The sequence below is a fragment of the Lagopus muta genome, chromosome 8 (genome assembly GCF_023343835.1).
Source record: "Lagopus muta isolate bLagMut1 chromosome 8, bLagMut1 primary, whole genome shotgun sequence".
Lineage (NCBI taxonomy): Eukaryota > Metazoa > Chordata > Aves > Galliformes > Phasianidae > Lagopus > Lagopus muta.
Window position 1 is genome coordinate 21235847 of NC_064440.1, and position 13216 is coordinate 21249062.

General features: G+C 40.1%; 1 protein-coding gene across 9 annotated transcripts in view; it reads right to left on the reverse strand.

Annotated features, from left to right (window-relative positions):
• The window catches only part of NFE2L2 (NFE2 like bZIP transcription factor 2), a 30667-nt gene that overhangs the window by 7908 nt on the left and 9543 nt on the right, over window positions 1–13216 (reverse strand). For 6 of the 9 annotated variants that reach the window (XR_007378581.1, XM_048953135.1, XM_048953142.1 and 3 more), the window contains 3 exons: window positions 2722–2991; window positions 2472–2564; window positions 1696–1875 (listed from right to left, as the gene is read on the reverse strand). Coding sequence is in view for 8 of the 9 variants with exons in the window: in XM_048953135.1 (XP_048809092.1) it covers window positions 1696–1875; window positions 2472–2564; window positions 2722–2991 (543 nt within the window). In the remaining variant the exon portion in view is untranslated. Of the gene's footprint in view, window positions 1–1695; window positions 1876–2471; window positions 2565–2721; window positions 2992–8059; window positions 8298–13216 lie in introns of all 9 variants that reach the window. The other 3 variants (XM_048953138.1, XM_048953139.1, XM_048953137.1) reach the window with 1 other exon arrangement.

Sequence of the window (13216 nt, forward strand, 5' to 3'; positions counted from 1 at the left end):
ATGAAGCAACTTATCCTGGACAAAGCTATTTGGAATAAGACTGTGGAGCCCCTCAAATTCATAACAAGGTGCTGAAGAAGAGATCCATCCCAACACACTGATACGTGGAAACTGCACTCCTGCTCTGCCAAATTGCAGGTGGGGATTCTGGAGCTGTCAGGTCCGAAATTCTCACAGGCATCACTGCTAGTAATGGCCTCACTTCAGTAAATTTAAGAATATTGAATGAGGCTTACTGAGCACTCATAGCAAACTATTTTTGGCCATCTTCAATTTTATGTGATGATCTCTTTTCCTTGCAAGACAAGATTGTTTCAGGGTTCACTGAATGAAGCAGTGAATTACAGAGAAATGTAATTCTCTGGAAAGTGAAAAAGAAAAACTGTGAGCCCTTATTAACGTTAACTCATCCCACATGCTTCTAGGAAAGCTGGCTAACATTAGTGTGTATATAAGATGATTACATTGGTTTCATTGGCTACAAAACCAACTCTCTTTCCAACAGAGTGGCAGTTTCTTAACTGAAACTGAAGTAAGTGTCCCTGCTTTCCACAAAGAATTAGGCAACTACCACAGTGTTCCTGTTTCTCTTAAGGAGGGACCACACACTGACTATTCAACCAGAGAGCATGCAAAACTTAAGCTAAGGCTTCAAATTTGAGAGCTCTTGAATTCCCTTTCAAACATAGTTCACAGATAGCAATAGCCTCAATTTAATTATCTCAATCAGAAGATTATTCAATTAATATACAGGATTAATAATTTTGGCTTGGTTTCTTAATATCTTTTCAGCTGCCTTTTCAAAGCTAGTCCTCCTTGTTACCTATGTGGGGGCTTTTAGGCATACCACAGTAGTAAAGACTAGGAAAATTTTGAAATATAGAGAAAGAACAAGAGAAAAAGTAGAATGGCAGGAAATAAAAGGTTCCCACTATTGTTGGTTTTTTTTTTTCTTCTCCTTTTTTAATAGTCAAAACTAGATAAAGGAAGTAGAAGATTAAAAAAAAAAAAAACTTAACTAGATGCACTCTACAATATACAACTTAGTAATACATTAGTGATTTTTAGCTGTCTTTGTTCCCTTGAAATACTCAGTTCACGTACATTATATAAGTAGTTTCTACCAACAAATACATACTTAAGTAGTTAAACAAGAGATAAGCAGAAGAGCCAAGTGTAGTTAGATATCTACCTTACGTTCTATTATTATTTATAGAAACCCTTTTCTTAGGTAAAATTTATGTAAATAATCATGATTACTTTTGCACTCAAAATGCTTAAATACTAGGAAAAAAACCTCATTCATAATAATGCTTGCAGAAACAATTTATGCTGCAGTTCCATAATTCAGAAGCATCTATTTTTAATCAGCTCATATTTCCATCATGATTGTGCTGTAACAGGTTGCATACAGATGCAAACAATCATTTGTCAAACATGAAGAAGTTCTGATATGGAAGACAGATTGTCTTATTAAGGCACCCTGATAAAGAGCTGTTTCCTTCCTGTTATACATTCTTCAATATATTACTTTTTAAAAAGTAAAGTTCATACTGAGTTACAGACCTATTACGTCTACATTGTGAAATGCAACAAGTTAGTCATAATTGCCATTGGTTGAGATGCTGTTGTACCCCATACCTTGCTATTCTTTTTTTTTTTTTTCCCCAGATGATTATTATACAAAACTTTTACCTGTAACTCTGGAAGGGACAATAACTCTTCCCAAACTTGCTCTATGTTCTGCATATTCTCTACATCAGTAAGTGGAACTATACCAGGTGAGTTGGGTGGCTGAGTTTGATTAGAAGAAATGAAGACTGGGTCACTATCAATCTGATCAGGAACCAGTGATTGAAATGCAGTTGGAGAAGCCTGGAGCGTTGAACAAACAAACATACACTTAGAATCTTCCAAAGCAAAAAATCTCCTCTTGCTGTTTTACCTTTTCTGCAGAATAAATAGGCATTTCTTAACAAAAGCATTTACTGAACATAATGAAATAATATAAAAGTATTCCCCTGAAAGGAGTTTTCACATTAAGGACAGAAACAGGAAGAAGCACGAACTGAATGATGAAAGGCTTATTTCCACTTACCAGTCTGGATCTGCGCATCAAAGTAAAGCAGTCCAAATACACCAATTCCAGAGAGCTGAACTAAGCTCATCGCAACAAACTGTAACACTCTGCTATTTGCAGTAACACTGGCTGATGGCAGCCAGGCCAGCAAAATGTCCTGCAGGACTCAGTAAGCACAAGGAATACAAGAGCACCATGGCACACCACCTGCTCCTGATACAGCCCAAGTTCAGGCCCACAACATGGCTTTATTCCAGTTACAGATGGCTTGGGGACAGCACTCAACTCATATCACAAATGAATATTACAGTGCAGACAAATGCTGGTATGAGAAAATACGAAACTGATCCCCTGGCACACCACCCATGGAACTGCTGCACTGAGCATTTACCTCATTGTCGTCTATGAATGGGAATGCTTCTGCCAAGAGCTGCATGCAGTCATCAAAGGACAAGGCCTCCTCTGGTTTTGAAGTATCTGTGCTCTAAATAGGAAAGTAATGAAAAAAATGTTATTGCATCTTTGAACAACTGAACAATCTTCCATTACAACAACAAATGCAAATTCATTTTAGGCAACCACTAGCATTACACCTTCCTGTGCATGGAAAAAAGTTTTAAACACACAAACACAGAGTTTACCTGTGAAAAACTGATCGGTGGTTCAGCGTTTTCTGACTGAACGTGCTGAGCTGGCTGAGCTGGAACAAATTCACCTGTCTCCTCGTCTAACACCAGCTGAGCCAGCAAGGCTTTCTCCCGCTCTTTCTGGAGCTGCTCTTGTCTTTCCTTTTCAAGTTTCTTCTGTTTCTCGAGTTCATACTCCTTCTGTCTTTGACTGAAATCAAAAACTTCACGCCTTGCCCCAAGGTCTATATCTTGCCTCCAAAGGATGTCAATCAAGTTCATGTCCTGTAATAGAAATGCTGTTTTGAAGCAAGCCTCCTCCCCAGTAGAACTGGTTTAAAACAATAAGAAGGCTTTTAAATTCTGCATTAAACAGGTAGACTCATGTAAGTGAGATTCATTCTCTTAATCCTACAAAATTATCTAAATGAAATATATCTCCATATGAAGGCTTGGTTGCTGCAGCCCACACATCAGGTCATGGAAACTAAGCAGTTGCAGTTGGTAAGGCAACACACAAACTAGACAGTTAGTATTCTTTCCTACATTATCTCATAGAATACATGAAGCAATAGAGTGAATTATATCACGTAAGTAAAAAAAAAAAAAGACTATATAAATGAGAAAGACAGAAATTAGTAAGTCTATTCGTGTAATTCTTTTTTCAGTATGATCTTATGAAATTGTAAAAACTGGCTAAAAACATCACAAGGAGTTGTCTGAGTCACTACAATAACCACACTCAAATTGTGTTTTCAAATGTTTATGGTCCATCCTGGTATCAAGCACGAATCTTAAGATCAGCAGAACAGCGCTACAAAGCTGGAGGATAACCTGGTTCCAAGTGCCCACCTAACACAACAGCGCAGGAGTACTTTTTATTTTTTTTGTTTAAAATTATTAAGACTATCACTAAAAATTTGTAATTCAAAGCTTAATTTCAGTTGACGTTGTAAGTGTGACTGGTTTGGAGCTGAGTATAAGCCACATATCAAGAAGTGTCAAACTTTGTTAATCAACTGGGCTCTGATTAATTTTTCATATTTTTATGCTGTTAAAACTGTTTCTCAGTGCTGAAGTTTGGACTGCTTTCTTCTGTAAGAAAAGTGCACCACATAGAAATCATCAATCAACAATTAGCTCCGCTCCTGCCAAAGCCATGACAGCAGCCTATTCCAGTGCCTGACTGCCCTCTCCATGAATAAATTCTTCCTAATGCATGACCCAAACCTCCACTGGCACAACTTGCCAGAGCTGTTTTCTTGCATCCTATCACACTGGCTGAGAAAGGAGTCCAAAAGCTCACTGCAACTACAAGTATGTAAACATCATATTTCACATGAACAGGACTTCACTGATTCAATGAGCAGTTACACCCAAGGTACATTAAGTTTTCCACCATATCAAATTAAACATTTCCTTCCCTGTTAAGAGTATTTTCCAGCACAGAAACAAATTAACCTAAATGCCACGTCACACTGCCATTCAAAATGAATACAACCTACAACATACAACAGCGATGGCGTTAGTGGGAGTCCATATCAGAGCAGACCATAATCTCTTCATTAACAATTCAATACCATTCATCCTCATACACACACATTACATGATGTACTTCAACTGGTTGCTAAAAAAACTACTTCTACCATTGGGCAGTTACACGAAATACCCAAGTAACACAACACAGGCATTCTGACATCTAAGGCATATTTAATATACCTTGCTGGGAGACACCAAACTCAGCTTTAATGGCCAGCAATGAAGAAGCTGAAATAATTGCAGCGGTTGCCCAAGACAATGTTTGGTCTCTCCAGATTGGAGGGTAAAATGAACTAATTAAGTCCTGCAGTAATTGGAGATGCTGCAGTATGATATAGCTTCATTAAGGGCCAGTAGTTTACCAGCTGCTCACTGTCTCCTTCTGCAGCAGATTCTAAACTGTTTCCTAGTCTCGGAGCATTTGCAATATGCTCTGGATAAAACTGCAGGATCTGGATTTTAGGGCTCACTTCTGAATAATTCATCTACCAGGCACTGTTACAAATGCTACTAAAAAGATTTGTGTGTGTGTATAATGCACAAGGTTGTGAATTAGCAGAGCTATTTCTCTCACTGAGTTGCAGCAGACTACTGCACAAAATAGCAGAACTGCTGCGTGGTTTCTGTTTAAATCACAAAATATGAAAGCGATCCAAAAAGAGGTACGGAAGGCAGAACACATTTTCCTTAGCCAGAAAAACATGCTGCCTCGGGTGAAACCGCCTGAGGTACAGCCTGAGGAGCTTTGGGTGCTGTGCATGGCAGGCACCACTGCAGCTGCACCCTGCTCTGGCAGCACAGCTCTGCTTGTGGAACTGGAACAAACTGTAACACGCCTGATGCGTGGGCTGTTGCCTGAGGAATAGCACAGCATTGACTTAATGTCACTGCTTCTCAAGGGCCCACGTTAAGCCCTGTATCTTATCTCCGGCTTTGTTAAGCAGTGCTGCACCTCTGCTCAGGACAAAGATGCCTGTCAGGAGCTTTCTTTTTTTTTTTTTTTTTTTTTTTTTAATTTTAACTTCTAAATGTATTTATCTTGTGGCACTTCAAGCTAAAAAGATTTGTTTGTTTGCTTTTAATGATCACCACTTAACTGGGAAAGATTACTGCTATTTTCAGCTTGGAAAAATTCTTTACGAACAGAGTAATATTATAGTCTTAAATACTAGTAAGTAATTACTCTTCATGAACGGGTTACATGGAGGAAGCGTTCTCCTGTTCAGTAAGCTAATATTTAAAATCATCAAACAGCATGTTGATTTAAATATAACCTGCCATTTAACATTTATCTATAATCTCAGCCAATGATTTCAGTGATACTGCCCTTGTCAAGAAAATAAGAAGTGCTGGGCATTAGGCCAAGGCCCCAGGTCAAACTTAATGGAGCCACCATTGACCAGTGACTCACAGGGGGGTGACTCACAGCCCCAGCATGAGGGACAGCAAAGGACTAAAAAAGAAATTGCAGTCTATTGAAATATGTTGCAATTTTGCTCTTTCAGCCTCCCACTTCCAATCACTTCACAGCCTTGTTGACACTGACACGCACAAATGCATGCACCCACAGGTGAGTGCAGGCACTCTTTCTTAGGTCTATCACTGAAGCATTTTTACCTTTCACCACGAAAGCACCACACAGCGACCATACACTTGGCAATCAATGTTTCCAAAGCCACTAAAAGGCATTTCGGTTTTTGCCTGTGAAACAGCCACCCTCTAATTTTTAAGGTGACTCAACACAAACTGCTGGGTGGAGAAGGCTGGTTAGGAGGGAGGCAGCAGCAGGGATCTGCACTCAGTGCACGGCGTGCAGTGGGAGCCTGGTGGTAGCTTGGCCAGCAACAGTCAGGCATTGCTTTGCACAGCTCGGTCCCTGCCTCCCACAGCACCAGGCCTGCTTACTGTAAGCGCTCCAAGGGGCCCTCGTGACCGAGTCCACAAGCATCCGTTTGTTCCTTTCTCCCTTGTGTAATTTCTTGGATTGCATCAGAGGAAGTGGCCGCCTTGGCAGGAGCGAGAGAGGCCGGAGCAGCCAGCCCTGCCCGGCACGAGGACACAGCTGCCATCAGGAGGCATTTCATGGACAGCACTTCCCCCTGCTCTGGGCTTGGCTCTTCCCCTCTGAACCCCAGTGGCCATTTTGAGAGGAAATACACTAATACATTAAGGTACTTATTAGAAATATTGGACAGTAGTAATTACGACTTTGGGGAGAATAACACAATTTTAGTATTTTTCCTCTGAAGATGAACAGCGGTTTTATTTCTCCCATTTTCTTCACAATTTTGTAAACAAAAGACAACCACGTAATCCCAGAATGGCTTAGGATGGAAGGAATCTTAGAGATCATTGTGCCTCAACCTCCTGCCATGGGCAGGGTTGCCAACCACTACACAAGGCTGCCCGGGTCCCCTCCAACTCAGCTTTGAATGCCTCATCTCCAGGAACTGGGCATCCCTCAGCAGAGAAGGACAAGCTTTGCTTTCCCACTGTTCATATTAGCAAGAGGTGCCTTGCATTAACATTTGCTTTTCTGTTCATTTAGTGATATGCCCTCCCCACCATACCAACAGCCTAGTTTGGGCATATAAAGGCAGTTTTGATAAGATACACATAAATGTTAAACAATTCACATTAAGCCACCATCTGGCCCCCAATGGAAATTTTCATGTTTTAAATTTACATATCAGCATTTGCCATCTGGGCAGAGTCTGTTATACATTTTATGAGAAAATCCCCCACTACATTGTAAAGTTTGACAATTAACTCTTATGGTTCCTAAGCAAACACACTTGCAGTTGGGTAAACAAAGGAAAGAGACCCTGGTTTTGTGTTATTTCACAGAATGAAATCTTTCCTAGTTTTCCTTTTCCTAGTTTTCACAAAATGCTCATCCTTCCACGTCATGCCTCTTTGGTTTCCCATGATCCATTAGAATTTAACTTAAAGAAGAGAGAATATTCCACACACCAGGGTGAATACATCCAGTGGAGAGGACAGAAGACAACCCCACAAGAGATAAGAAAGCATTCCTGTCTGTAGCTTATTCACAGAAAGAACTTGGAAAAGTACCGCTCACTTTCCATTTGTGTCCCAGGAAGAGAAAGGAATGAACAAAAAGCACCTTACATTTCTGCTGTATTCAATATACCACACAGGAAGTGAAGACCAAAGTCTTGAAATACTCCTAGACTAGAATGAAAGGAAGGAGACTAAATAATAAAGCAAGACTAAGAGGAACTGGAAACATTCTTACCACTTAAGAAAAGCAGTGGGAACAACAGCTGAACATCCTTCCCTCATCATCCCCAAGAGGAAATGATTTTATTCAAGCATGATTTATAAACTATTTCATTTTTTCATATGATTTCTGAAATCACTGTAACTAATGATTTGTTTCCTGTATTCCAGATCTTCCATACTGGCAATTCTCTATCGAAGTAAGCTACTTAGCTAATTGTTTTTGCTCTGTAATTGACTTGCAATCACAGACACCTAAGTCCTTTGCTTCAGTGAAAGCACAGAAAGCAGATAAAATTATCCCACCGCCACTACTGTTTACAAACATACAATGAGATTTGAAAGCTTGGCCACAATTTTCAGTGCCTTACAACTGGAAATACGAAGAACAGAATTTAATTTGAGAAGTGAACAAACAGAAGAGCAGCACTTAAGAACAGGGAAAAGAGAATGTCATATGCTATTTATGCTGGAAGGCAGAGAGGCTCAATTTCAATTTTAGATGTCTGGATTTAGGATTTGCAAATGTGATGGAACAGGCAGCTCCCAAACAAAGCCATAAGACAGCAACCTGTGATTCATGAATCCTCACGGTCAAGGCCCCGGCCACCTGTGGAGCTGCCTGCTGTCTCAGTCTTCGCCAAGACCTTCCTCCAAGCAGTGCCGGGACAAACACGAGATCAAAACAGCTTGGACACTGTCTGCTTCAGCTTCATGATGCCTGTTTGCTCTTCCTGGCCCTAAATCATCTTTGGCTACCTGATATCTTGGTCAGCAGCCTCTTTTTAAGACCCAGAAGGCTAGCTTACCTGGAAAAAAAAAAAAAAAAAAAAAAAAAAGATTTCAAAAGGATTGGAAAGATAAAACTTAACAGAACAAATGCTGTGAGAGAATTTCCACTCCTTGTCTATATAAATAAGCCAGCTAAAAAAATGCTGGCCATGTTTCTCAGGACATTCTTCTGCCCCAACAGAGACAAACGAAATAAGCTCAGTCCCTGAAACATAAATATTTGTAAGCAAATTTCATCTTCTTACTTAAGAAAGAAAGCTCTAGAATGTTTTGCCAGGACAGGAAGTGAAGTTCTGGTATTTCATTAGCTACAAGTGTTTAGCCTCTGTCTTCTTCTAACATACATCTCATATTTCAGACCGTAGCTCCCACTGTATTCCAGCAGGCACTCCTAATTCATGCCAAATTGTCAGAATCTACTCTTATAAATCAAATCAGTTGAAAAACTACTTGGCTGCATTGTCTAGCATTCTTAAGAAAGTTTCCGAGAATGTTGTGATTCTTCTAACAAGGAGTGGGACAAACAGTGGCTGGCTGCAATGACAGCCTTCCTCTGCAAGTGCAATCCAGGACACGGCCCATCGCACTGCCCCTACCAGAACAAAGAAACTCCCCTGAGAAGCAATCAATTCACCTATTTCACCTGAACTGGCACTTTCTAGGAATGATATCAACAAAGGCTATGATTGTAAGATCTGTTTTTTCTCCAATGGTTTTCCCATGAGATAAATGCTATAGTAAGCAAGTTTTCCAAACCGTTAGGAACAAGATACACCTCACATATTTTCCAGGAGTGAAAAAACAGCTTTCTTCAAGCCTGAAGAGTATAAAATGAGCAAGAATGTAACTGCAGTAAAGAACAGATGTTTTAGAATGTTCGTGGTCATGCATGTGCAGACCTACCTCCATTCCAACCCCTAAAGCTGCAAACTCCTAGTGCCAGCGCTATATCAAGACCACTGTGAGTGAAGAAAAAATAATCACAGACAGCAAGGAGAAGGAAAAGAAGGTACATAAATGGCAGATAACTGCTTTTCTTTGACAACAGCTTTCTCTTGTTCTGCAAAAATCAATCCTTCTCCACGTCCATGCCACTCACAGCACAGATTGTGCACAGAAGCCTCAGAGCAGTCCCTTCTAGCTCAGGGTGCAGCATCAGGAATGATGTCCTGCTGCTGGCTCAGCAGTCAGCAAGGCACACGTGCATCATGAAGTATCCACTTCTGATACAACAGAGGCAATTCTGCAGCACCTTTGCAGAACACTGTTAGGCACTCTCTCACATGCTTCAGAAGCAGCTGTGTTCTTCTAATTTGTTTAATTGATTTCTGGAAAGCAGCTATACATTGAGTTTAATATATAGTACGTGGTTTCCAGGGGTGAAATTGTCCCTCAACATTTTAAAAAATTCAGTAAAAAAAAAAAAAAAAGCTCAAATGCAGTGTCTCATTTGCATGGCTTACAGTATGCAAACAGTTTTAAACCTGACATCACTACTTTGTCTTTGTATGGTATTTTAGTTTTCAGTGTTATTCTCTGCACCCATGGCCAAACGTGTCTTGTATTCTATCCCCTATTTCTGCCTTCGCCTAAATGAAAAGACAAAGTGAAGTCTAACGCTGTAAGCCAATAACAGTGAGCTTTGCTTTACAAATCTAATGATGCCCACATTTATAAGCACTAACCTGGCTGCTATGCAAAAGCCAAAAACTTATTTGAACTTGATCCTAAATCTCTTGGAGTCCCAGACTGCTTACCGGAACATCACTGTCAAAAACAATGAATCTTAGATGTTTTCATTGCAGTGTTATTTTAGTTTGGTGGCTTCTATTCTTCCCTTTTCCCCTTTAGATCATAACTACATTATGTTAATCTCAACATCACTTTTCCACAGCATAGTTGGCTGGTGTATGAGTGTTGCAGTCCCCTCCGTTCCAATTCTGAATTCCTCTTTCAGTTTAATAGAGTCATTTACTTGCTATTTCTTTACTCTTTCATCAGCAGCATTACAAAACGATTAAGTCAATAAGAACACAAAGTGAGTATGTATACAAATTACAATCCATTGCACAAGTTGCACAATGAAATTGGAAGGCTGGCAAAAAAACACGGGATTGTTTTATAAAAGAGTGGGTTAGGCAGTGTATTTGTTTTTACATGTTTGATCCATCAATAAAACTCTGCCCTGCTGCCCCAGCAAGTAAACTGAGTGATTCTGTTGTGCCTTTATTTCTGGCTGCTGTCTAATCCCCATGTGTTGCACTGTGTTACTCCATTTTGAAAGGCATTCAAACAGCAGCCAGAAGTCTATTTCATTTCAGGAAATGCTGGTCTCAATAAGAGCTTTGCTCTTTTCCCCTCTCAATTTAAAACTTCATTGTAAAAAAATTAGCATTTGTTGAATTTTGTAATGTATACAACAGCAACAAAAACATCCTTGACCTACAGTTAAGTAACAATACAAAAGTTGTAATTTCTATCTGAAAATACTGCTGATCTCTCAGTCAGAGGAACACTGAAGCCTTTGTTTCTCAGTTCATTTTATATAGGGAACCTACAGTAGTTGGGAAACAGTTACCTGTTAAATGATGATCTTCAGGCTATCCTGCTGTACCCAGCCAGGCATGTACCATGTGTGGACACTGCCACAGACTACTCATTAGTTTATCTAGGAGAGGATTGTTTATAATAATGGCTCAGTCATCTGGGAAGCATGATCCAGACAAATTATAGCACACTCTTATGACCAATGAAACAAATCAGGAAGAAAAGATGCACACAGAGTAAAGAACATAATAAAACTGTAAATAACATTTATTAGGTTGTGTTAACCTTGGGTTATAACCTATTAGCCACTATTTTGACTTCACTAGGATTACACTTTGCTAAAAAGTATTTTCAAGCCAAACATGAGAACAGAGTGCATCTGTTCTGGATCAAAATACACTCAATGATTATTTATACTCTTGAGCTGTAAGTTTTCACTCCAATGAGATGTTACTGGTAGGCCTCCATTTAGCTGTCATTTTGGTGACGGCTGGCCAAGCTATAGGGACAGGCACCAGATGGGTTACTACAGCTATATGACAGCCTGCATATAGAAACTGCACGCTCTGGTGTTACAAGAAGCATGTCTCATCAAGCTTCCATCCACTGATCTCACAAGCAGCTCTTTTGTTTTTCGTGGGCCAAACTACAAGAGCAAGCACTTGCAACGTCTGCGTGGGCTAGAAAAACACAGAGGTTCACTAACTGCAGTGCCAACACACATCTATCAGCCCTCCTTCACCAACACAGACAGCTACTCCATAAGGCTGCACCACAACACTTCCTGCGTGCTTACTAACGAAGCTGAGACAAAGAGCTAGGATGCTTTCAGACTCTGAGAACTCACCAAGCAGCTTATCGATTTAAAAGAATATAAGCCTGAGAATAAGAACAGCAGACTGTTTTAGTCTGTAATGTCAGAAATGAGGCACTGTATGCTCTTAAGAATTAAACAACAAAAACAGCGAACAGAAAGAAAATCGTGCCATCTGACAAGACTTCAGTTTTCTGCTTCTGAGGCAGAAACGGATATCATCTGCCAAACAGTCTGCAGGAGCAGCCTGGACTCCAGGGGAGAACTGCCATTGCTCCACAGAGTACTTCTAACTCCCAGGTAAAAAGGCTTGCATGACCTCAGAAACAATTTGTACGATAGCGCTCCCCAACAGCACTGAAGTCATATCAGACCCACACTCTACACTGTCTCTCCAACTAAGTTTCACATTTTCCTTGTCCTCTTGCTGCTTCTTTCTTTTCATAATCAAACTTCAATTCCAGAAAATGTGCCCATCAACACACAGTAGTGCACAGTCCACAACTACACGGTTACATTTTGGGGAATGCAAGCCTTGCTCTAGAGGTGGCCAGCTGTGCCATGTTGCGTGCTGCAGCTCACAACCAGCAGTTACACTGCCTACTTCCCACTGACCTCCATGGGGCACAGGTGTTAAATACCTTTGTGGACCAGAGTCTTGCAATTTACATGCACTTCTCACATACATAATTTATATAGATAACGAATGCTGGTTATTTAGCATCAGTCCATGCTGTGAGTGCACTGTTCAACGTTAGAGTGTATTAGAGAAATTAGATGATAACCATGTACTTCCAATTACCCTTCAGCAAATTATGAAGAGAGAGAAAAGTCCACCATAGCTCATTTTCCTTCTGCCCCTCCTCCCCCCTTCTTTTTGAATGTGTCTACAAGGGAATTTAAAAAAAATCCACCACAACAGAAAAGGCCCAAACATACTGCTATCCAAGTGCTCATCAGTGGACACAAAATCTTAACATATTCGAGGATGCATGCTTAGCATAGCACATTTTCCTTCCAAAGAAATGATTCATGGTTACATGGTTTATTTGACACAACGTACAACCTTCACTAATGACATACTAAAGAAAAAATTCAGTAAATAACAATACAGCTCAACTGTGCACTGATGACCAAAAATACACTCTCCATATTTACATGAAGCATCACAGAAATCATTGTTACCTTTCCATAAAGGGAGTTTGTACAGCTTTTCTCCTTCCTTTAGCCACACACAGATACAGGATGGAAGCTGTTTTTCAGTAGTTTGAGGCAAAGATAGATTTTATTTGTTCATTTTCTGAAGTACTATAATTCACAAACTTATCAGCAAAAAGCAATCCTCTAAAAATCATTAATGCCCAAGAATGCTTCAGGAAACTCTTCAACTTGTCAGTCCTAAACAGTTAAGCAACTGAAACAAGAAGGGTCAAGAAGGGACAACTTGTCAGGTGTCTGTGTGCCAATTTATCATTTATATGGACACAACAGCTTCCACTGAAAAAAGTAAATCCACCAAGGAACACCACCATATAAGAAAGTGAAGCCATGTGCATTGTGCAATCTACCACTCGC